At 44.5% G+C, this 27,159-nt stretch overlaps 1 protein-coding gene across 1 annotated transcript in view; it reads right to left on the bottom strand.

The window, feature by feature from the left end:
* Nucleotides 1-21,286, bottom strand: part of PTPRN2 (protein tyrosine phosphatase receptor type N2) — a 2,166,812-nt gene extending 2,145,526 nt beyond the window's left edge. Inside the window, exon 1 of the mRNA XM_085631955.1 lies at nt 21,004-21,286. Within this exon, the coding sequence (XP_085488081.1) occupies nt 21,004-21,082 (79 nt within the window). The 5' untranslated portion in view covers nt 21,083-21,286. The remainder of the gene's footprint in view (nt 1-21,003) is intronic.
* Nucleotides 21,287-27,159: the final 5,873 nt, after the last annotated feature.

The following is a 27,159-nucleotide window of genomic DNA, read 5'->3' as shown; positions in this document are numbered from 1 at the left end:
ATTTGAGCGTATGTTAGTGAAATGGGCCCTAGCGTATGATGTATGCATGTGCGTGTAACTGTGAGATTACTCTATCCGTGGTAGTGGGAATATTGTACACACCCTGATCTCTATCAATTACAACAGTGACCACAGTGCATACAATAAAAACTATTTCACTGAAATATTTACAAAGTCCTGATCAACTGGCAGCTCCATTATGTCCCACGTGGTTGTGCTTTGCTAGCATGCAATGAATAGATTCACACCTCTTTTCTATATTTTTTTATGGACTAGATTGGATGGAGATGAGCGGATCCATGCCTAACTGAGTAGAGCGCTTCAGCATTATGGCGCCCGTTATACAACTATCTCTTTATGTGAACATTAACTTTAATCTCAATAGGGCAGCCATAGCTGACTTCTAAATTACCAGTATGTGCATTAGACATTGAGTGTCATGGCGGACCATGTTTTTAAGTTGCAAACATCTGTATAGAATAAAAGATGGGACCGAAGTGCTCAGCCCCGAATGGGAATTTGTTTAGAAAATATATGTTGATATTGTTATTGGTGACCAATTTGGCTGTGGCAATTGCTCTCCTTTCATCTGAGACGTGTCAGTCACGCGTGTACAGATATATTATACTTCCAAGATGGCAGTGAAAGTTAGCTGTCTAGCAACTTCCTACTTTTCCTTTCCAGAAAACACCCACATAAATAGAGGATGGGCAAGTATAAGGTACTCACCGATGCCTGGTTTGGGCTGCATAACCAACAGGAATGTAACAGAAAGTGCATGTGTTTATACATATTATTTTGAGCCATTTGCTAGTGTGCAGTGGAAGCCATGACGTAAGAAATATTACACCTTTTCGAGCTTTGCATTACAAGCATGAACTTGTTTTATGGCGACCTTTACAGAAGTGGTTTTGAAACTTTGAGAACTTTGTTTGGTCTTTCTAATGTCTTTCCAGAAGACGGTTCTAGAGTGTGTACACAGCTAAATTATGCAGTGCACAACTGAGTCTATACAACACTCGTTGTTACTTAACAAACAGGGGCCTTTTTGCAATAAGTTACGCAGTGACATAAATAGGCCTCCCCTGTTTCTAGTCTTGTTCAGGGCAAGGCAATTATTCGCTATCCATCAGGCACCCACCCATTTTGGTTTTTGTTGCCAGCACCAGGAAAGTCCTTCTTGGAGAGACAGTTTTGAGCTTTAAAAGTAATCTAAACATTCCACACGACCCTAAACACACGCTCCTGGGCATCACTGATGGGCCGGATGGGTCACGCAATGAAAACTGTTCTTTAATACAGCTATGGTGGCAGCTAAAAGAGACATTGCGGCCTCCTGGAAATGCACAGAACCCCCAAGTGTGGGGCGTTGGCGGAATGGGGTGGACCGGTGCGCCACACAGGAGAAAGTTATGTATGCAGCACGGGGTTGCCCCAAGAAATACTGCAGAATTTGGGGGAAATGGTTGGGAGGGGGGGTCTAACTGTAAGGGGTTCGACTGTTTACATCTCACTTTTGCCTTATTAATGTTTGTACGTTGGGTACTGAGAAATTGTGATTTTAATCCTCGATCATTGCAATACGGTGCGTATTGGCTGGTGCAGTCCTTTTGTAAAATGAATAAAAATTTGTTTATCCAAAAAAAAAAGTAATCTAAACATAAAGAGTAAATGTTATTGCTTAGCACCAGGAGGCCACGGCAACAGCTCACAGACACTCTATACACACATAACATAAAGATCGACATGACATACAAACCTGAAAAAAAAGTTTTCACCCTTGTGAAGGCATAACCCAAACTTGGACTGTATAAGTGCCTCAATCCTTTCCTGTATGCAATTTATCTGTTTGCTTTTTATTTTTAAACTAAGAAATAGTTTTGTACTAATTTATAAATGCCGTTTTACTATTTGGCCCAAAAATGTGGCAATTATTTTAAGTAAAATGCAATCTCTTGAAACTACCACGAAGTTCTTTCTCTCTGGCTCCAAGGTTCTTCAAGAGCAAAAGAAAACAGTTCTCAAGGTTTTATCTTTGCTAGTGTGTGTTCAGCTGTTGTTTTCCCTGAGAGTCTGAGGTAGAACGATAAGCAGCACCTAATGCTAATCAGGGAATGTCTATATTTGGAAACATTAGAATTCATTTTTTTCAGCCATTTAAAAAAAAAAGGTGTAATAGAGTTGCGGAAAGTGCCAACAAGGGATTCGTTTAGATACACAGTGAAAATAATCATATAATTTATCGGCGATGTCCAGTAGTACAATTTCAATTCAATTGGTTGTGCTGTATACAAAGAACACGGGGTTATATGAGAACGATGAATAAATCACGAATGCAGGTGTATAAGCTTATTGCAATATTGTTATTGAAAGTCAAATGAATGGAAGTTGGAGGGGTTTAACATAAATGAAAAAACACGTAGTACATTGACAATGTGTTGTCTACAGCACAACTAAAGTCAACATTTCCTGTGACATATGGCAATGTACTTAGAGTCCACTTGCTTGGTGCAACAAAAGAATGTCCATCATAGTATTGAGACCAGACTTGTTGTAGTGAGGTAAGTAGTCCGGAAGCAAGATGGACTGTGCATGGATGTTCCGGTCTCATGCTGTAGTAATCCAAGAGGCCATCCTTAGGACACAGACATTTATGTTTTGATTGTAAAAGGAACCTATTTAGGAACAATATGAAGAGAACTCTCCTCTATGGTAGGAGAGTGAAGTGTCTAAAATTGTTATTTAATAGGTGTCAGTACTTTGAGAATTTGCCTGGAAGATTGGGTGCCCTCTAATCTTGAGTGTATACCCCTGACTCACGCCAGCTTTGCCTCTTTCAAGTTTAGACGTATCTATAGAACGATTGATACCTCAGAGCACACACATTCCTTGTGTAAATTTGCATGTAATATTCATTTTCACAGCCCAGTGATCACCACTGATCTTCGAAACAACTGTTACAGAGCATAGGTTACAACGCATGCTTTTACCCCGCATGCCATTACAACGAAAATGGCTTGCTGTAGGGGGGTATAAGGTGTTTGATTTAACTACAACACGTTCCCTACTGTTGCACAGACTGGTGTTGGAGTAGTAAATTATACTATTCGAACGTCCAACGCACCCCCGACAGCAAGTCGGGGTAAAATATTGCGTTGCAGCGGCATGCGGGGTAAAAGCATGCATTGTAACGTCATACAACCCTTCTCTTCATATAGTTCTTACATGGGGTCATTTTGCCATCTACACAGAAACATATGTGTCCTAAGAATTGGTACCTTAGATTACTACCACGTGAGACTGAAACGGCATTGTCCATCTTGCTTCCGGACTACTTACCTCACTACAACTAGTCTTGTCTCAATACTATGATGGACATTCTTTTGTTGCACCAAGCAAGTGGACTTTCAATACCATATTGCAATAAGCATATACACCTGCCTTCGTAATTTATTCACCGTTCGCTTATAGCCCGTGTTCTTTGTATACAGCACAACCAATTGAATTGAGATGTTACTATTGGACATCAACATAAAATTATATGATTATTATCACTGTGTATCTAAACAAATTCCTTGTTGGCACTTTCGTTTACTCTATTGCAGCTACCCATGCCCACAAGGGAATGCTGGGTTGACTATTTTTATATTATTTTTTTTTTAAAGTAGCACAGAGCAGTGGCTGATTGCTGAAAATGAGAGTTAACTTTTGTTTCCAAAACCTCCAAAACTATGACCGCAGTAGCAAAGCCTGATGCATATTTGTTTGTGGCTTAATGACATATTTTATACAAGGACTATATAATGGGATCAAGCAATCATACAATACTATATATAATTTTGAAAAAAGAATAACCGTGTTACACCACAATATTGGGGTTTTAATATTGACCTTCAGTGGGGCTCTTGAATATCGAGCCCAGTATATCGTGGAGCACTCATATCATGGACAATATATCGAGGAACAAAATATCGAAAGGTAAGTAGGTCTAGATTTTCTATACCTAACTCCACATATGTATACCTTAACAAATGTCTGGGCATACTTGTGGCCACTTAGGGTCAGCGTGGCCCATGCAGGTAAGAGCAGTAGGGCCGGGAGGGGGAGATTTCGACAGACAAGGGAAAATTAATTATTTATTTAATTTCCCTTTGTGGTCGTCTGTCGAATCCCCCCTCTCAACCAGGCCCCACCACTCTTACCTGCACGGGCTGTGGCTAGTTAGGGTATTACATAAAATGCATAAAAGTTGATGAGTTTATGCCCAGACGTGAGTCCCGTACTCACTGTGCCACTGGAACCAAGCCATACCTGACTAAAGAGCCCCAATCTGGGTGAAACCGGTCACTTGAGATCTGTTTCGGGGAGGCCCTGGCCTGGTAGTTCCATCTGGACTATTCCTCTTGGAGCTGGGTCAAGACTGATGTGCATATGGCTGGGTCCAAACTGAGAGGGCATTGTGGGCAAACAAAAAACGAATGGTTGAATGCTATTCCGATCCACTGCCAGTGGTTAGTCAAATTGCAAGCATTCCTCCGATCACCTTTTCTGTGTTTGACAAGTAAATAAATTGCCGGCTCATGTCGCTGCTTGAGGGTTTCCTTACCATCCATTAGCTACATATTTCTTGTTGGCTGATCTGAGTCTTGTCCACACTTACTATTCTCAACACAAGATGATGGCCTTAATGCGACAAGCTCCAGAAAGCACAGCAATTCTTTTCTGCCGGTTAAAGACTGAATTAATTGAATATGATTAGCTGGAACGCAGCCTGTGCGACAATGTTTTTTGTCAAAACATTTTTTTTTTGTTACTAAGTCCTTATCGCTGCTATCGATCAGTTTTTTCATTATGTGAGAATGATTAATAGAAATAATATGGACCCCACACTGATATCTTTATTAAAGACTAGAGAGTTAAAATATCACAGAGGAAAAAGGATTCTCAAAAGAGCTTATAAGGCGGAAGATTAAAAAACACAAATAAAGCACTGCCTTAACAAAATAACTCATTTTCCACATTGTGTCCTATGTAATCATAAATTATACGTTTACATGTTCCGCGTGTTTTTCTATTTCTCCCAGATGGATGAGCCTTATGGGAGTTCAAGCTGTTCTTCATGGGCTAGGCTTGATGTTTGTTATCATGGATGAGGAGTCGTTGAATTAAAGCGGATGGCCTGGATTACCAGAATAGATACAGTGTTCCTGCAATGTGCACTGTGCCGCCTAGGCCTAGTTAGAGCACAAGGCGCTATGCCAGGAATACTAAACTCAGCCAAGTGATTGGTAAACATGCTCAGGTCTGGTATATTCGGTGCCTTGCTACACTCTTTAACAACACGAGTGAGGAGGCCAATGCAATTCTGGATGAAAATTGTGAAACCGGTAAATATTTGATACTGGTATGTACCGCATGCAACATTTGCATATCTTTCCAAGTGTCACACCTCCCAGTGGCAGCCCGTCCTTAAGGGCGGAAGGGCCCCGCCTCCCCACTTTTTCCCAAACATGAAGAGTGTCTGTCAGGCTGAGCAACAGTCAGCCTGACAGACATTCTTCATGTTCAGGTCAGACAGCCAGGCTCTGTACTTCGGCTAAATGTGAAGGCGCATGGATGCCTCAGCGGTACTTTTCCATACTGAAGATGTCACAGCCTGTGAGCGTGAGCTCCTCAGCCCACAAAGTGTTTGGAGGTCCTCTTCCTTGTGACGAGGGGGAGCGTCACTGACAGCCTCGTACCTGGGAGCTTTAGTTTTAAGCCCTGGAGTGCCCAGGGCCAAGTGTCTATCAGGGACTCTCGTCACAAGTAGAGTGGGGTCGGTAAGTCTCACTAACTAACCCCATCCACTCTGTGAAGACTAAGGGACTGCCCTCATTGGCTGACCCATAGCAAGTTCAGCCACTGAGAGGAGGCAGCAATGCCAACTGTTAGGAACCACCATGGCATCACTAATGAGGGGATACTTTTATTGTGGTCCCCGGGCCTATTTTCTGTCCCAGTCCAACATCAGCAGGCACGTAGCTATCAATAGTGTAACAAGTGCAGTGACACTGGCGTCCGCAGGCATGAGAGGCTCACTGCACCCAAAATAGCAGACTTTTTTAGGGAACGTGTGTCCCAATTTTCTTGCCTGCAGCACCCTTGCTACAATACTGGCAGGTGTCTCTATCCAATCCCAAAGTTTTTTTAATTTTCTTTTATCTCTGATTATGTCTGTTTCTTTTGATTAGGGTGGAAATACGGTATGATTCACAAGCGTTTCAAGTTTTTGGGTTATATTTAGCCTCCGTAGGGTTTATATTCGCCCTGATTTACAAGTGTTTTGTGGATGACATGGGGACTCGAATATGGCCTCATTTTATATGTTTCAGGAGAAGTGAAAGAGCTCCTACTTGGCGTCAGAGTCGGTGTTTCACGTGTGGATGCATAGAATGAGTACTGTCATTTCTCGTGGCAAATGTGTTGTCAAGAAACGACTGGTGCAAAGTAAAGTGAATTGGGCTCTGTAAATGCTATTTCACAATTTTCTATAAAAAAGGGCCCACCACACATCACCATAACACAATTTCGGTTGAATATGCTAACACAATCTCCATTCAAAGGTTGGCAGTGTTTCGAACACTCTTCAGCAAACAGAATCAGGATCGAAAAGCGCAATGGCTTCAGGCCACAAAAATAAAAGCTGCCCTAATGATAGTCAATCGTGTTTATGGCCGTGTGCGGCCCAATTACCCAGATCCCCCTATAATCACAGACACAAATCATTTTCAGCTCTGGGACGACAGTGCAGCTGTCTACATGACCTACTGCTTACAATGTACATAGAGTGCGCTTAGGGTCAGCTCTCTGTGAACATTAGTGTATTTGCACCCGCTTCTTAAAGCCATTGCCCTAAGACATTCTCAGTCACATCTTAAGTCAACCAAGAGAGGTCGTTTTCTCTCACCACAATGCCATTGGCTGTTTGCTGTATTATTCTGCCTCTGAATGAGTGCTTTCTTTGCAATGCATGGGGAACTATTTTATCTAAAAGGTACACTCAACCATCACACTATTTGTGATGTGCAATTCTGTATATCATATTTGCAGTGTATATAGAAAGCAATCTTATTCTTACTGAAACTTGTTTTTTGTTTTTGTTTTTGACCTGGTTTAAGTTGTGAGCCTAAATCTACCATGGCCTCCAAATTGTTTTTGTTTAACATATCATCAATACACCACCACCAGCAATTCCTCAACCAGAAGTACCTCAGCCACCAATACCACAACAACATATACTGCACCACCATCAAGACTGTCACCAATAATACCACACCACCACTGCCAATACCACATTGACAATGCTACGTCTACCAAGAACACTGCAACTGGCAATACCATTGTAGGAAATTAGGGTACTGGTTGATGGGGGAGAAACCCTAATCAAGAAGCAACCCCAGTTCTTGTAGAGTAAAACATAAGTATTACCCAGATTAACCTGTGCTCAACTCTCTGGTTGCTTAGCAAAAAGCAGTCAGGCTTAAATGAGAGGCAATGTGTAAAATCACACACCAACATAGACAAATAGAGTAAAATGTAATAAATTATTTGAGACCAAAATGACAAGAATCTAATTAGTAGAACCGGAGCTATGCAATTTTAAAGGTTTAAGTGAAAACAATGCTTAAAAAGCACAAAGCGCCAACTGTGGTAGTCTGGTCGTGCCGGACCAGGACAAAGTCAGACGTTTGGGCCAACTGCGATAGAGCGCAGGGCAGCTACAGGGACTGAGTGAGGCGCGCTGGACAAAGTAACTTCAATCTTGGTGTGAGGTCTGCGTGGCACTGCTTTGCGAGGCTTTGTGTGGTCCAGTGTCGGTTCCAAGAACTGCGAGGTCCTTGATGTGAGGTCAGGTTGCGTCATGCTGCTTCGATTTCGAGAAAGCTGTGTGGCAAGGTTTTGTGAGGCTTTGAATCAAGTTGCATCAGTTCTGATGAAGCTGGCAGCTGGACGGCGAGGCTTGGTGAGTCTTTGCATTGCTCGCCATTGATTCCATTGAGGCTGGCTGCTGTGCTGCGAGGCTCTGAAGGGCTCCGTATTGCTTGACTTCAGTTGCGATGAACCTTGTATCTGTGCGGTGAGACTCTGCAGGTCTTTGTGTCACTTTACACCGGATTTGGTAAAGACCACAGCTGGGTTGGCAAGGCACCCGTATCCCCACTTCCAAGGGTCCATGACTGTAGGGGCACCACTTGCGTGGTCAGGACTGACAGCAGGCAGAGTCAAGGTGCAATATTCAAGAGAGTTGGAGCCTTTTCTGTCCCCAAGGCTCTGATAAACAGACCAGCCAACTAGCCCTTACAGTCACTTTTGTGGTCCAGGGTTCAAGATGCAGCTCCAGTCCTTCTCACTCAGGCAGCGGAGTAGCAAGGCACCAGAACAGCAGTCCTTCTTAAAGCAGAGCAGCACAGCAGTCCTTCTAAGTATTCCACAAGTACAGATGTGTACTGAAGAGTTGGGTCTGAGGGTCCAATATGTATACATGGTGCCATGTTTGAAGTAGGAGAAGTTTCTAGAAGTTTCCATCATGAGAGGTGCTTGGAATTTTCTGCCTCGATGCCCTGCCCCCAGCTTTTCTGGGGGCACAATAGATTAGTTTGAAACCCTTTGTGAGTGTGTGGAGCCACTGTGATGTGCAAGTGTGGTAGGTAACAGCTCCCCCCTATAAAATCAGAGATGGTCCATCATGCCAACAACATTCACCCTTTGCCTCACTATCTAGGATCAATACACAAACATCAACAGCCAGCTACACCTAGTCATGTGACCCAGGATACAGACACCAAATAAGACAGGAAAATGCCAACTTACTAAAAGTGGCATTTTCAGAATTGGGACTTAAAATCCAACTTTACCATTAAATATGGTTTTAAATTACAGTTCTTTAGATGCCAAACTAAATATTCCTACTTGCTCCCAAGTAAAAATCATTACTTATTAAGTGCAATAAGGTAAACCAATGATAGCCTATGGGAAAAGAGTCTTGCATTAGGGAAAAATAAGTTTAAGTTTTTTTCACTACCAGGACATGTAAAACATAAAAGTACATGTCCAACTGTATTTTATACACTGGATTCTGCCCTCTGGATTGTGTGGGGCCTAATCTACGGGTGACTTATATGTTTTAAAAAGGAAAGTTTAGGCCTGCCAAAATGCTTATTTTGCAAGGTCAAAATGGCAGTTTTAAACTGCACACATTGGCTGCAATGGCAGGCCTGGGGCATGCCTAAAAGTCTACTTAAATGAATGGCACAATGAGTGTTGCAAGCTCAGTAGTATCATTTAATGTATATGCCCTGAGTACATGTAGCACCATGTTACTAGGGACTTACAGGTAAATTAAATGAGCCAGTTTTGGGTGGAAGCCAATGTTGCCATGTTTTAGGGAGAGAGCACATGCACTTTAGCACGGGTTAGAAAAGATAAAGTGTGCAGGGTTGTAAGGCCATCAAGAAAATAAAGTCAGCACAAACAGGAGAATTGAAGGAAAAAAGTTGGGAGAAAACCATGCCATGGATGTGAGGTCCAACAAACAACAAGAATACCCATATCACCACCACCCGCACTCCGCTGCCTTTTGACTAGGTTTGTTCAATAAAAATACTATATACATACATCCATACATACTACCAAGACCACCACTCCCACTGCCAGTACCAACATGAGTTCTATAACTAATACAATTAATGCCAATCTCACCAGCAATACCACCACAAATACCACCCACATAAATATTACCATTACTGCTAATACCACCACCACCACCAAAATCACACCAATAATACCACCACAAACACCACGCCTATACCACTACAAATACCATCACCTCCAATACCAAACGGCCACTACAAATATCACAATCATAATAGTAATACCACCACCAGTGCCGCTACCACCACAATAATTAATACCACCACTACCAAGCATTGGCAAATCAATAGGTCTGATTTTAATGCACTATACATGGAAACAATTTCTGCATGCCTGTCTTTGCAGGCATTATCCAAGTTAAACCAGAATTGCTGGCTTTGCAAGGCTTGTTTATGCAGGTGATATATGTTTGTTCATTGGCTAACAAGCCATGTACTGCCCCTCTAACACTAAAGGTTGAGCACTGAAGTACACTCCAGTGGTACAGGTGTGGTGCAAGAGGGTCGCCACCTCTCGGAAGGTACCCATGTGGGCCTATCTGTGGAAGGACATATGGGCAGTTTTAGGGATCTCCTCATTAAATTTGCATTCCATCACACAATACAGAATTTAATTGCATGCCCGGCAGGTTCTAGCATTGGGCTCATCAAACATTCCTCTTGAAGCAACTCCTTTTCCCTCAATACATCAAAAAAGACCATGGAACTGGTTACAAGATGTCAAGATCTGAAATACATTTATGAAGCTACCCCAGACTAGTCCGTGGTTAGCTTTCTAAGCTCACACTGCAAACAACAGTCAGTCATGATGCTGCATCTGTGGTGCTTGCCAGCACTAAATCACCACAACCATCATAAGTAATTCCTAAAGCCAGGCAGCAGCAAATAACATAATGTCCACATATTAGGGAAATTCCAGGCATATAAATCTTTCACTGCTGTTTTTATTATTAGATGTGTAGCCAGCTTCTTTCATTGTTGACTCAACAATCCTTGAATTATGACTTTTGTTACAGAGTGCAAATTCTCCAACAAATCAAGTGAGACGGGCTAGGCCATACATTCAACACAAGACCATCCAACACTTCAACAGTTGGAATCACCTTCCTCTGTTGCTTCTGCTCCAAACTCTAAGCTCAGCAATCTTCCCAACTGATGAAGGCCATCAATGATTTGTCCCCTCAACATCAAAGAGGGTCATCCTCTTCTCCCAATCGATGTCTCTTTAAAACTGTGTCGAACAGCACAAAGCTAGCACATCCTTCTGCAGTAAATTCACCTGCAACTTCCAATACTTCACTCCCTTTCAAGCTCATATTTTTCTAGTCTGGCGCCCTAATCCACCACCATGCCGGCTGCTGTGTATGCAAGCTATTGCTTTCAATGCTATGACGTGGGACAGTTACTGCCACCACAGTTAGCCTTCGCCATCGACCAGAAGTAAACAGCACAACCTGGATTTAGACAAAAGGTTAAGAACATAAGCCTAGTATCACCTTTCAGCTATAGCTCAACTTACTCTTCTGAATAATCAGTTCCTCGCTCCGCACTGCCACACAGCTTCCATCCACCAGAAGCCACTAACCCAACTTTCAAGCGATTGTTATAAACAAAACCACAGCAAAGCCAAAAACTGCAAGAAGAACAAAGGTTAATACCACTCTTTATACTTATAGCTCTAACATTCTCTGATGTCAGCTCACCCTACCCTCTTTACTGCATGTACATTTCAATACGATCAGGGCAAGGGTTACATCACCTTACCGAGATATAAGAATCAAATCTATAGACACGTAAACAGTGCCTCCAAGCAGGAGTGCGAACCAACTTAGAAAGATTTTTTTTCTTCTGCAATCAACCACAATGTTGACCACATTTCACATTTAGATGGATCTTTCAATGCTGCTTCATGAGCCCAGCACAAGACACCATGGCACTGCAGGCAGTGTTACACAGCACCAAGTCACAATCCGTCATAGGGTTACGCAAAGGAATCATCTAGTGTTGTCTTAGGTGCTGTAGTGACCGATACTGCGTATGCTCCTTAATACTTCTTCGGCGCTGTCAGCCCCGTTCGGTCAAAAAGGCCCAACTAAAGCATCATTCCAGACTGAACTGTAATGTAGTCCATAAATGGCAACACGATGGTGCAACCTCCCGTATACAAAATTCAGAACTGCTCATTGCCCTGGTTCCTGTGTCACTGCTGCCAATGCAATCCCTGGTCACCACAAACAAGACAGCCTAGGAATCAAGGACAAACCAGTATCTAAAAGTGACAACACATGTGTGTTCTGTAAATATGTATTCTCTTACCAAGCTCATCCTCTGACCTACAGAGCTAAATATGTCACTTATTTTCACCAGGCCAGAAGCATGGGCAGCAGTTACTTAGTTGCTAATTTTATCAATGTATTGCATACATGTAATCTATAAAGAAGTTACAATGTTACCTATCTTTGAGGGAAAAAGCCATAAAAATATGCAACAGCTATTTCTGCACCAAAACCATATGCCCGAAAGCAATGCACATTTGGCAATGTCACCATTACTGCAGCCACAGACCTGATCACTGTAACCTGAGACAGCTAGAGCCTGTGCACATGCAACCTATGTTATAATCCTAAAGCTGATCCTGTTCCGCACCTTGCTAGCTATAATGAAGCACTTTATTCAAGCTCCACTTCAACTGTATCATGCATTTACTGTTCACCCTTTCACTTAGGCTGCAAACAGAAGTCACAATGGCCAATCCCTGACAGGGAGATTTATAAGCACCCATAATACAGTCATTTTTCAAGAAGAAAGTTCGAGGGCAAGATCATCTGACTTCTGCATCCTCCCAGCTCCTGCTCCTCTGACAACTGAGACCAGTGCCTAATAACCGAAATAAATGGGGCATCACAGCCAACTCTGCACACAATTCACAGCTGGGAATACCATTAGGACATAGCTCAAGAGCTGAAGCATCCATCACCGTGCCAGACCTCATCCCATTCTTGCATGTCGATGCCTGCGCAGCGGTGGCCAGGGTTAGTAGCGGACTGCACAGTGAGCCAGAACATCATGATGGATGCCAAATGCAACCCAGCATCATACAGTGGACGAACTGAGGGCTCATTGTGCTGCCCACATCCTGCGAATCATTGCACTTATCTCCTCCACGGTGCTCAGGTCATATTCCAAAGTCAATCACACATTGATCCAAGGTAGCAGCAATCAGTACAGCCAGGCAGTTCATTACAGTTGATGGTGCAGATACTCAACTACAGCCAATTCAGATGTCTGGAAAGTCAATCAGTACAGCCAGCCAGTTCATTAAACAGTTGATGGTGCAGATACTCAACTACAGCCAATTCAGATGTCTTGAAAAGTCAATCAGTACAGCCAGCCAGTTCATTACAGTTGATGGTACAGATACTCAACTACAGCCAATTCAGATGTCTGGAAAGTCACTGGAAAAAAAGCCATTTTAGTTTGCCCCACATCTTCACAGTTTAACGAACTGCTGGAACTGGGATCCAACAGTCACCAGAAGGTACGCCCATGTCCACACATAAACACAGCTCTGTATAAAATGTTGTTCTGAAGAAAAGCATCACATAGCCAAGCACTTTGTAGGAAGGCGGATCTAAGTACTGCTCAACACTTTAACACTTCCTGCCTACAATTTCTGCCAATGCCTTCACGAGCAATTAGTAGCTATGACCCATAGTGAACCAGGGCTTTAAGGTGGCTCAGACGCATGAAGACAAAACATACTCTAATGATAGAAAGAAAATCTGGCACACCTTTTGCGTCTGGCATGTAGCATTCCCCAAATAGCTTCTTGTAATTTACATTTGTAAACTGAGCGTGGTTGCAGCAAACACCTTCATAGTGGGCATCACGCTCAATGTAATGCCCCAAAAATCTCAGTATTGCCAAATAATGTTCAGGCGTGGTGAACGGATCCCCGGTAATCCTGTGCTCACCCACCTTCTATCTTCCATTCGTGCTAAAAGGGCAATTTACACATTGAACCAGCACAACTACAGAAATCACAAAATAGCCATTGCGAGGCAATGTAAAGCAAAAATGTATGTTGTGTGGTCAATACATAAATATAAATAAGTGACTCAAGAGGATGGAGCATGTCACAGTTCAGACTGAATGTGTGCTGAAACATGGAAAAAGAAGATGGGAGTCGGAACATATTTACTAACTCAGTTCCACGGCTTAATTTGAGACAGTGGTTTCTGGTGCTCGATACCGGCGATTAATTGTCAACACTGACATTTATGACAATCTGACACATGGTGGTGCTGTTTGCGTAATTTAGAGATGAGCACAACAGTTGTTTACTAATTCAATATATTTTAAAATTGTCTATTACTTGCCGCCCTTGCTATTCTTATAGTGTTGGGGGCTTGGGATAGTCTGGATTGTCACACTTGTAGGGATGTAATGGTTGGTAGGTGTGTTACTACTGTCACTGGCAGTGGGTGGTGTAAACTGCAGTGGCCTCCAGAAGAGGGCCCTGTCACCATTTTTTTTTTTTTTTTTTTACAAATTAAGCACTGTCAGCTGTTCTGTGGATGACTTCCATCCTTACACTGCCAGTGCAGTTAGAGAGATGGGCCACCCAGAGAGAGCCTCCAGTCTTCATTGTAAACCTTCGAAACCGTGGATTTCCTGAGTGGATGATGGAGTAAGGCTTGACGCGCAGAGAGGGCTTGTTTCAAGCACAACAGCAAACTTGCCCCCATATATTCTACCTGGTACACATTTGAAGATAGGTTCGCCCTGGTGGGAAACCAGAGAAAATAAATTGTGATGCTTGAAGAGTCCAAATTATTCATCCCATAAAAGAACTGAGCGGAAAACTGTAAGTTCCACACCAGTCTAATACAATTCTCTTCACTCAATAGTAAGCCCTGTGTGAAGATTTTGCATTACACTTCCTGGGCTCGAACTGAGAAATTAGATTAAAGTGGACTACTTTTTCAGGACTACTGAATTTGCGACTGAATTCTTACAAACGGTTGAGTGTTCGAACTTGTTTGTTTACATAATTTGCCCTGCGCTTTTGGAGGGTATATTAGGGTATTTTATGGTAACCGACCCTCTTTTCCTTAGAGCACCACCTATACATCACATTTGCTGATTTTACTTTCCCCACACATATTGCTGTGTGCCCGTATTTGTTTCTCGGTATACCTGGTTACCATATTATTTCATAAATCAAATGTCCAATGGCACGCCTATAAGACATGGCTAGCATTTCTGGCAGCCAACTGACAGATAAAGCCACAAGGGCAAACATGCTAGACAAACTCCCATGTGTCCCAACTGAGCCCCCGCGTTCTGATAATATGTGAGTAGTAGAGACAATACTGAGTATAACAGCTTCCCAGGTCCACCCAACCTGAATCCATTTACTGAAATATCCTCAAATTCAAGAGTGCCATGCCCATTGTTAACATGGGTAAGAACAAGACCAGAAGACCACAGACCATATCATTGGAGGTGAAATATTGCCAAAATATCTTGCCCTGATCCCTGGGATGCTGCCCTGTCTGAGAAATAAAATTGAACAGGAGCTTAACCTGCCAGGTAGCCTAAAAAGGCTAAGTGGAATCCACACATCAGAGAGAAAGGCCAGATAAGGGCTGTGTACTCAAGAGAAGTTTTAAGGCATGGGCAAAGTGGGCAGTTGCCCATGGCCCTATCTTTAAATGGGGCCCTGTGGGAAAGCAGTTTGCAAAGTCCTGTCAGGCCTTAATAGCAGTTTCATATAGAAACTGATTGCCTTTTTTGCTTGAGTCACCCAAGTGTAGCACTGTGAAAGTGTCACAGGGTTTAATAATAATAATAATAATAATAATCCACATTTATAAAGCATGAACAATCACCCGTAAGGGTCTCTAGGCGCTGGGGGATGTCAGGAAGATTAAGCAAGCTATTGCCCAGAGTCACCTGGTGCAGGGCTAATCTGCCGCCAGCACCGGGGATCGAACCGTGATCCCCAGATTCCGGAGTCAATCGCCCTGGCCGCAGCGCCACACCTCTTCTGAGTATGACCACGAAGCTTCTGCTTCTGTTAACACTCCTGTTAAGCTTGCAAGCTCAGCAGCCACACTGAAGCGCACATGTCTTTGCAGCAGATCCTTGTTCGCTTGGCGCTTCCTTGAATCAGTGCGGTTGTGATGTGAGCGTCGCTGAAATTACAGCTGTTGGAAAAGATTAGGGAAACATGAGATTCTCTGAAGAAATGCTCAGGCAGATGGGTAGCTCTATCCAGGGCATACCTTGGTCTTTCCACAGAACTGCACAGAAAAACTGGTGCTCTCCATCACCCAGAACAATATGCCAGGACACTGTACACATGGTGCTGTCAATAGTGTAAACAAGGATGTAAGTGTGTCCGTTTGTCTATGTCTGGTATGTCAATTTTGAATAGAGAAAAAAGAACAATTGATGCACAGAATGCAGAAAAATGTCATACATTCACCCCAGTACAGAGATCTGGACCTAAATCCATCATTTGATTTTTTTTTTGCTCCCCATGCCATTCCAGTTTGAACTCAGCCATATGGAAATCAGTCTTGAACCTGCGCCTAATGGGAACAGTCCAGCCCGAACTGTCAGGCCAGGTCCTCCCTGAACTGGAAACAAACATCCTAGAACTGGTTTCGGGGTTTCGCCCTTCATCAGTCACGATAGCCTGACTCTAGTGGCATGAAGAGCACCGGACCCACGTCTGGGCATACCAGTCCCACTCGGGGTGATAAATGCAAAAAGAACAATTGATGGACAGAATGCAGAACAATGTCATAAATTCACCCCAGTGCAGCGATCTGAGCCTAAATCCATCATTTTTCTGCTCCCCATGCCATTCCAGTTTGAACCCAGTCATATATAAATCAGTCTTGACCCTGCACCCAATGGGAACAGTCCAGCTCGAACTGCCAGGCTCGGTCCTCCTTGGACTAAAAACAAGCATCCTAGGACCTGTTTTGGGGTTTCACCCCTCATCAGCCAGGATAGCCTGACTCTAGTGACATGGAGAGCACGGGACCCACGTCTGGGCATACCCGTCCCACTCGGGGTGACAAATGCACAGGTTCAAGACTGATTTGCATATGGCCAGGTCTAAACTGGGGTGGCATGGTGAGAATAAGAATGATGGATTGAATCCAGATCTCTTGACTGGGGGTGCATGTTTTGATTTATTTTGCATTCCGTCCATCAATTGTGTGCATTTTGCATTTTTAATGGAGGACAGCGCATTTTCGATGCTACAGACTTTACCTGCCGCCATGCTTGTTTACTTCACATACATTCAGTTGATTTCACTCCTTCTGCAAATGTGTACTGTTCAAGTTTACCAACTCTCATCTTAGTGACAGGGTATGTCTTGGTGTAGAGTTTGGGTGCATTGGTAAGGCCATTGTAATGAGCAGTTTGAGCATCATCAGCTATAAGTTATTGTAGTTTTACATTCACGTATAGCTAAATCTGACAGTTGCGTGCAGCAGTACAATGCCAATCCAACGGCCATGAGGGATATAGAACACGAATAGTGCCCTGCAAGGAGCGAGAATACCGCTTGCTAAAAGAGATGGTTTTTAAACATTGACCTAAACAAAAGGCAATACTATGGAATCTAGGAATAGATCGATGTTAGACTTTCACATTGTTATGCGTCCCTTTGCAAATATTTCCATTTGCTATTCCAGTTCATCAATACCTTCACTTTTATAAACACTTTTATAAACAATAAATGCCAACAAGTTCATATTTAAAATTCCAACAAGTTCATATTTAAAATTCCAACAAGTTCATATTTAAGTGCTAACAAGATATCAAGTATCATGTGGTCACCGTGTGCATCGCCTTATGCCATACCAAGTGGACACAATAAAATGCTCTTAGCACAATTCTGGACTCTGTAAGCACAATATTTAACCTTCTTCTATTCTGTTTCACTCATATTTATTTTCATTCGGTTACTTCCCTACTCTCTCCTTGTCTTCACCATTTCATTCTACACTTCCCCGTCTCTTCTTAGGCTTGCATTTCCTTGCATTAGTAAGCTCTCTAATGTTTCCGTTATCTCTTCTTCGTTTCCCCTAATTTAATATCTCCTGTTGCCTTTTATATCACCTTTCTCACCTGTAATAATATTACTATAGAGCTACTACAACCTTTTCTCCCCCCAAAAAGATTCGCTTTTAAAGGTTTTATATATTCACTAAGTGCAATGGTTTTAATTAACTGCGCACTATAATAAAATTAAACTTGAAACTATAGCGCTACTAACTAACTCCTTATTGACGCTCAAAGTATGTGCCTTACTATTACCCACATCAATGCTATTCGTTTATCGACCCTGGAATGTTGAAAGCCATTTGCACCACTGGGATTCAAACGTGTGATCTGTGAATTACATCTGTATCTGTGAAATAGTGGCTCAGACCATGCAGCAATGCTCTCTGCTGAGAAATCTCCTCTTTCCGCACCTTCGCTCACTCTCTTCCCTACCTTTCTCTTTTTATTTTTCAAACCTCCCTCTATTTATATGTCTCTGACATTTCTTTAGCTAAACATCCCTCGCTCTTCCCTACCCCATGTCTCTTTTTTACTTTCTGTACCGCCCTGTCTACGCCATATTGATTTCCCACATCCCTCTTTGATTTCTCCCCCCATGGTACAGAAAACTGTTATATTATCACTGGAGGGCTCTTAAACTGCCTTGTCCTCGTGAGTGGACGCTTGGCCAAGTGAGTGCCACGTGCCAGTGCTTCTCTTGTCCAAGGGATGCTGCCATTGGCTCATTCAGACGTGCCTGGCTGCAACCAGAGTGCGTTGGCATGACGAAGGCATGCGCCCAAAAAGAGTGCCTTCTGTGGCTCCTTAAACTATTACCTTAAGAGTGGCTGTCTGAGGGGGGGGTGCATAATTAAAGAACACATCATCTCTCTACCGCTCCCTACTGCCTGCTAAACATCATTTTAACTCACAGCACCAGGGCTCACCCTCCTCGTAATCACCCCGTCTTGAACTACAGGCCAATATCTCAATTAAAAGAGCCACCTCTTTGGCTTTAGAGCAAGATGGATGCAAAGGAAACCCCTGCTGTTTCCAGTACTGGGTCAGTTTTACTTTTATATTTGTAAAATCATATCAGACCCTCCCCATGTTTCACATTAGAAAACTCCTCTTAATGTCACATTTCCCTTAGCTGATGGTTCCCTGGCTTGATTAGGACCCTTCCCTAGACTAATGCCCCCTACGGATCTGTATGTAACACTTCCAGCCAGCTCCACACTACACTCTTTGGGGCAGATTTACAAGAAAGTGACGCATCTGTCACTTTCATTGCGCCACCCTAAAAAATGCTAGCGCCACCATGGATGCGCCGTATTTACAATACGGCGCACCATGGCAGGAGGATTGACAGGTGCGTCAGAAATTCTGACGCTTCCGTTGGGGCAAAAGTCACGCATTGCTGGAGTCGTGTTGCAAGCACGACGCAACTCCAGCAATGCATTTTGTGGCCTATTCCCACTACACTGCGTCACTCCTTACGCCTGCTTCAAGCAGGCGTAAGGTGTTGACGGAGTGGCGTCCTAAATGTGACGCAGTGAAATCTTGTAGATTTCACTGCGTCACTTTTACGAGGCTTTCCTACATAGGAACGCCACCTACGTAGGAATGCCCCCCTGCATACATTATAACTGATGCAGGTAAAATGTGATGTAGGGCTTTACAATGTGACTCATCTCCCTAGATGCGTCCCGTTGTAAATAGGTCGCATTGTTTGCACCGCCGTTGCGTCAAAAAACGTGACGCAATGGTGGCGCAAAGAGGCGCAAGGGACTTGTAAATCTGCCCATTACTATTTACATACATTAAGGTCACATCATTTCCTGCCCCTGGTCATTCCTTCCCTCCTCTCATCCCCTTCGAGTCTATGTTCCCTTGGAAGGCAATCATCACCGTACCTCTCTGCGGACAGAAACAGGCGGTACGGAGGAGCAAGGAGTTAGAAAGAAAATGCTACCGTTTCTCTATGTTTCTATGAGGCATCCCTCGCGCGCAGCCCATCACTAGAGGCTCTTCCGTAGCTCGTGAAACCTTTGGCTGGTTCTATAATGAGAGGAACGCACCCCTTCCTTAACGGGGCCTCTCTACAGGTCACAAACTTTAATATTCCCTTTGCCCACTCCTACACCTAGCCGCCAACTCTCCAAACGATGAGACGAGGTGGGCATACCGTTCTCAAAAGTTCATCTCCTGACCTCCGACCGTGTATACCTGGGTCTGAGTTTGTGTGGATGGATGGGTGGATGGATGGATAGATCGGCAGGTGGAAGGATAGATAGATAGATAGATAGATAGATAGATAGATAGATAGATAGATAGATAGATAGATAGATAGATAGATAGATAGATAGATAGATAGATAGATAGATAGATAGATAGATAGATAGATAGATAGATAGATAGATAGATAGATAGATAGATAGATAGATAGATAGATAGATAGATAGATAGATAGATAGATAGATAGATAGATAGATAGATAGATAGATAGATAGATAGACCCACGAAACTCGGGACAAAAAGGCCGAAGCAAGATGAAGAAACAAACTTAGCTCATAACCTCCTATCCCTGAATCTCAAGCATTCCCTGCGATTTGTATGTCCCATCATTCCCAAATATTGATCCTGATACTGTACATTGCCTGGCATTGTCCAGAACTGCGCACACCCCTAGCGCTCTCCTCTGGGTATCTCTGCACAGCATTTCCTAATCTTGTTAATCGCTTCAGCATCCCAAAACTGCTGCCTGGTCATGGGCCATTCACCCTCAATACGTGTCAAGAGCAGCCGCATGTATCCAACTCGGACACCACATCTACGACTCAACCAAACACCCGGTGGTGCTTCTACGCACCGTCCAAGGGCAGCTGCTTCCACCCCACGTAACCATCGAGACCACCGGAGGCAAACACTGCCATCCAGCCACACATATCACAACCTCGGGGAAAACGAATGAAGGCCACGTAGCCCGTGTATTCCGTTTCCACAGCACCCAGAAGTGCTTTCTAGACAGTGACCCGTGGCACACACCACAGAATCACAGCACGGACTGATAACGCCGAGCGGACCCTTGAATCCACAGCATCCTCTCGGCTCCTCCCACACCGCTGCCTGGCAGTGCCTTTCACACAATGAATGATCCAGGGCAGGAGGAGCAGGTGCGGGCAGCGGGGGCAGCTCTCAGCCCGAGGATGCAGGCAGGAGGGTGAGAGTCACTCACCATATTTCCAGTCGGCCCGGGCAGGGAAGGGGTGCAGGGAAGCGGAGAGTAGCAGGAGGAGGAAGCTGTGCAGCTCCATGATCACTGTTGGTCCATTCCAGTCTGTCCGTCCATGGGGCAGTGTACGTTGCGAGGAGCGGCGGCAGGCGGAGGTCCGAGAGGAGGGAGAGGAGCGGGCAGGGGGGACTCGAGCGCCGCCACTCTCTCTGTCCAGAGTCTGCCTGGAGAGCAGGCAGCGGAAGCGACAGCTGCTTCAACACCCAGGACAGCGACCAGCAACAGCGGCCCGCCTCCTCCCGGAGCCCCGCCCACAACCAGCGCCGGGCCCACCCCCCCGCACACGTCAGCACCGCTGCTGAACCCCAAGTGAGCCTGAAGAAGGCAGGGGCAGAACTAGTCATTGGGGGTTGCAAGGACCGTGCCCCAGTGCACCTGTCCTCTGGGTGAAGCCAGCTGCGTGACGTGGGCTTTATCTGAATCATTTCAAGCCTCAATTGTTTACATGCGAGGCGACAGAGCATGTGAATGGAAGGTGACATGACCCCCACCCTCCCTTCGCCCTCGGTTTGTGGCTACAGCATTAACAAGATGCCCACTGCCCCCTCCTTCGTGTGTTTATACTTGAAGCCACGACAGCGTCATTCTCTGTATTCATGAATTATACACACCCTGTCCATGTACTACATGAATGAACTGCAAGCAAGAGCTGTGTACAGCAGGGCTAGGCCGGCACATTAATGGTGTTGGCCAAACATTGTATTTTCCTCCTTCACGCGATTAGAATTCATTATTCACCCGAATGGATTGTGCACAGAACTGTGTATAACAAGCGCTGGAGAGGGCTGGATACAGCAGGCGCTACACTGAACGTGAATGCTCTGATGAAAATTCCAGTCGACAAGGTGAAACATGTTTGTAGTGGTTCCCAGTCGGTAGAAGTTTGGTGTTTTGGACTATTCTTCACCGGAGATAAATCCGTCTGATTCCAGTTAGAACTGGTCACCACTGATGGATAATGGCTCCTGTCAGTTCACTTTCAAGTGAGATTTTGATGTAATTTGAACCGCCCTTTCTTTTTTACTGCTGACCATGTACTATTCCCATATGCAGCAATTTGATCAAGTTGAAACCACCTGCGACTGGTCAGCTGGAATTTACGTGGGGGGCGGCGGGGACGCACTTTGACACATGCCCGATGTTCATCCTCAGTGTACGTCTCCAGGCTTGTACATCTCTACCTGATTGTGCCTCATTTTATTTTTTTTTGTTTTGCAGTTTTATGTAGCGCAGACTTGGCTCAAGTGCGCGTTACACGAACACCAGATTACACCACAGAACGTCTGGCTTTTTTTGTTTTTAAGCACAAGGAAATTAAGGCATTTGCCCAGAATCACAAAATGTTGAGCCGACTCCAGCACTCGAATCTGTTTCCCCAGTTCCGAAGTCGGCAGCTCTGCCGTTGGACCACATGTATATCAATGGTATGTGACCCCGTCTTGTATGTCTATCCCCGTCCTGATCTCCCTTAAATCACCCTGTGTGCTACTCCCTGCATGTGCGCCCCTATCTCTACGTTCACAGGGTTTACCTGTATATATGAACCATGATTCATCCTACTACCCCTATCTCCCGTCGAGTGTGACACAGCACGTTCCATCTGTCCCCTAACCAGCGCTACATCAGTATGTGACCCAGTCCTGTGTACCTGTCTCCCTACCAGGCGGGCAACTGGAGACAAATTTCGGGAGGGGGCTGAAAAAGATTAAGAGGGAAAAAGATTTGGGGGGGATCGGCTAAGTCTTCCAGCCATAGGCAGAGTGGCTGTAAGAAGGGGTGAAAACACGACAAACGCCTCATTAACGAGTAAATGGTCTTTTAAAGACGTGTGAAGTACTCGGGTCCGGCTGCAATTAGACGGACGCCAGCCCGCGAGGCTGTCTCAGCCGGGCTGACACACATGAGGAGGCGGGGGGTGGCTGAAGCCCGGTGAGCCCAATGGGTGTTGCGCGCCTGCTCCCTACCCCCAATCTATCACAGTGTGTGCCCTGACAGATTCATTCATTGTGTTCCTGGGCTATCCTTGAATGAATGGCGCAGAGCGTCAAGGAGCTAGAACCACACAGTCTATGGCTCTGACAGGATTTTTAGTCCTATCTTCCCATGTCGTGTCTGATTCTGCCTCCGAGCGCCTAGTTCTGTGCATGTATGGAGTTATCTTAAAGACGCTGTGTACAGCTGTACACAACCGAAGCTAAAACGCCCTTGGCTGGCGTCACGCAGGAGCAGCCCCCCTCCCCTGCTGCCAGCCCACTTATGGTCCTCCGTGCCTGCAGCAGAGCTCCACCCCCTGCATCCCCGGGCTTTACTTGAATGAACTGCACTCAGAGCTGCATGCAGCGGGGTCTGTGCTAGTCGCATGAATGGGATCGGCTGGGCTGAGCCCCTCCTCCCGCCCAGCACGTGCGGCTGAGCCCTTTGCATCTGCGCTTCACGTGACGTGTATACTCCACTCTTAGAAGCAACAGCTGCGCAAATCTTAAGTGAAGCTGTAGGGGACCCTCTAAAGTCTAAACAAATAAAAAAACAGCACAAACAGCAGGAGAGCATTTAACAACCTGACCTGGAATATCACCTAAGTAAAAATGGTGTCCAAACCCACATAGTCACTCACGCACCCTGTCACCCATCCAGGGCTTTAAGTGGGGAAAAACTGGGAATGCTCTAAAGTGGTGTGGCCTATCCAAGTAGTGGCGTGGTCTAAATAACGATATGTATGGATAACGCCATACACCCTCCCCAAAGGCTCAAGTAGAGCCAAATTTCGAGGGGGGGGGGGGGCTAAGAAAACATTTTGGGGGGGGGGGCTAATTCTTCAAGCAATTGGTAGAGTGGAGCTGCAGGGGCTCTGCAAATGGGTGAAAAACAAACAAGCCTCATTAACAAGCAAATGGTCTTTAACCCCTTGCCTGCTCATGACGGAACCACTCCGTCATGAGCACAGCGCGCCCGTGGCTCATGACGGAGTGGTTCCGTCACGAGCATGGCGGCGCCGCGCTCACCCCGAACCCCCCCAGCGCCGCGGCAAAATTCGTGCCGCAGCGAAGGGGATAATGACCTGTGAAGTACTCGGGTGCGGCTGTGTGCTTGGAGGTTGGTTGCAGGATCGCAATCTTACGCTTACCAAAAATAAGGCGCTAAATCTATGAAATTACAAGTTTTTTTTATTATCCTTAGTTCTAGGTAACTTACCCAACAAACAAAGCTTTATTCAGAATGACTCGGAGATAGGTGCCTGAAAAGTCATTAATTAAAGAGAGGACTTTCTGTCCTAAACTGCGATACTTCCCCACAGTCCCGCATCATATGATAAAAATCTGCATGAAAGGATCTTCAGCGTGCACAAAGGTCAGCGGCCTCAGGATCTAGCCTGGCAATTCCAGCTAGAGCAAAATAAGTTTGGTGCAAGAAAAATAAAAGAAAACGGACTACCTCTGCGAGGCCCGAAAATAGAGCCTGATAGAGACCCGTTTCGAGGCCCCCTGAAAATAACTGCCGGTGCTCAGACCCGGACAGACCTGGCCCACTTAAAGCCCTGCACCCATCTATATTTCATCACCAGCTGCAGAGATCTTTCTGTAATTTATACGTCACTCATGCCTCAACAATACATGCTCTGTGAGCGATGAATGCTTGTACCCGTCTGCCATGCTGAACACGTTTTACAGGGAATGGAAATTTGTACTTGCTGCCTTCTGTGAGAGAGGGAAGCTTGCTTTGCTACTGCCATGCTGTACCTGTTCCCTGAGAATGCAACGCTTGCACTGCTAGGGTCCTAGCAGTACCTGTCTGCTGACAGAAGGAAGTTTGCATCACTTCTGCCCAAAGTGTGCTTCCTCTGCTGCCCCCCCACCTTATGAAAAAAAACAAGGGATGTTTTGAAATCACTTGCATAACATGCCCAGGCCAGTCAAAAGTTTTTGTTGGGCAGGGGCAAAAACATTTGGCCTGATTTAGATATCTACAGGCAGATTACTCCGTCACAACGGGGACAGCTATACCGTCCGTTTAAATCTAAACCCAATAGGACATTGTTGTTGTTATGGTGTAACCTGTCCGCTGATCTCTAAAACAGGCCCATAGTTGTAGGCACTGACCAGAGACGAGACCCTGATTTCAATCCAGACTTCCCAGCTTGACCAAATCGGGAGCAGAGAAAATTACTTTTCTCCACTGTGTCTACTTTTAGATGATCATCACATTTAAGAGCACCGTGAAATAATTTTGTTCAAGATGCACACTGTACTAAAATGTCTCTTCTGTATGATTTAATATAGCCTTATAGCCCGCCTTAGCGGGCTATACCGGCTATTAAAGGCCCGCTCCCGTGTTAAAGGCCCGAGCTGAAAGCTGAAAGGACTTTAATAGCCAGTATAGCCCTGCTACGAAGGGCTATAAGGCTATTAGAACATTCTGCCACTAGAGGGCAGAATGTTCTAACAAAGCCCTCTCGAAGCTCCGAGAGGCCTTTGTAAAACATTGGAATGTTGCTCTGCGGGCCTTTACTAGCCCTAAGAAGCAGGTAGCACTCCATTGTCTTCAATGGAGCTCACAACATTCCAGTGTTCTAATAGACCATAATGTTGCTCCATCTATAACAATAAAGGCTTATATAGGAGAAAGAGGTTCAAGAAGTGCTTGTAAGGATCCAATCTGAATAGCGGGGAGGCCAGTTAGTAAGGACATTCAATATATCATGCAAGAGATCACCACTGCTTCAGTAAAACATTTTTAGATCTTCATTTGGGATGAATTTCCCTATTGTTTTCAGAAGCCTTAGTTGATAATGAGCCCCTTTCAACATAGACTTAATGTGTGAATCTACGTAGGTATGTGCAAAAATGTATAATTTTTTTTCCTTCCTTGAAATTTTCGCAACATTACACTTTCAGTGTGAAATGTGTTTTGTTGGTATGTTGCTTGACTTTTTGTACATGAGGATATATTTCACCCAAAGCATCTAGCGCCCTCGAGGAGGGAAAGAAAAAATTGGAAGAGATTACGATAGAGTTAGATTCCTTCAGTGAATATCTACTCAAAAGGAAGACGGACAAGCTCAGAAAGGACATTAGACTCTTTTCGCAGGAAAGGGCCTATCCTTATCTATCTGAAAATTTCTATTCCTCAACCTATGACAGCTTGACTGGCAACTCTTCTGGCCAGTGGAACAACAAACGTATCATAACATTCTCGGATACCACCGACTCAGACAGCGAGGGGCCATCTTACCAAACTCCCCAATATAGATCAGATGCGGAGAGATACCAGAGTGAGAATCGTTTTTTAGGGAACCGAAGGGGCGGATCCCGCTCACGGTTCCAAACTCAATACCGAAGTCAATATCAGAACACTTATCAAAGGAATCAACACCAGGAACAAGTACAACAGCAGAGATACCAGGAACAAGCCCAACCACAGAGGTACATCAGGACTCGCCAGAACCAATACTGGCGAACATAGCCAAAATCCCAGTTTTCAATCTATCAGGCTATATAATGGATGACCCTACTGAAACACTGCTTACTAAAGGTCTTTCCTTTGTCCCTTCAACTACAATGAACAAATTTGAATTCATGACAGACATGCATGCTTTCTTCCGGAAAATCAGACTCAAGAAATTCTTCCAGAATCGAAGTATCCCTGAGGATAATGGGAATCATTCAGGCCTAAAACCCCCGTCAAACTTTACACCTACCATTGATCAAATTGGTAAAGAAGTAGACCTTTTCGAAAAAGCCGTCCTCAACAAGATTGAAAAAATAACGGCTTTTGTACCCTTTCCGGTAAATAATATCACCAGGGAAGAAAAGAACGCCTTAAACATCCTAAAGAAAAACAATGATGTCACATTGAAACCATGTGACAAAGGTGGAGGTATAGTCATTTTTAATACAGATGACTATAAGAACAGGATGAACACGCTCTTGGGGTCGCCCAGACACTACTTAAAAATCACCATTAATCCAGAACCAAGACTGAAACGTAGAATTCTCCGAATAGTCATGTCAGCCGTAGAGAGGGGAGAAATATGTGAGAAGGAAGCAGAGTATCTTACCCCCACCTATACTCGGATTCCCATCATCTACGGAGTTCCTAAAA

This window comes from Triturus cristatus, chromosome 10 (genome assembly GCF_964204655.1).
Source record: "Triturus cristatus chromosome 10, aTriCri1.1, whole genome shotgun sequence".
NCBI lineage: Eukaryota > Metazoa > Chordata > Amphibia > Caudata > Salamandridae > Triturus > Triturus cristatus.
This window is presented reverse-complemented; position numbering and strand designations above follow the sequence as displayed.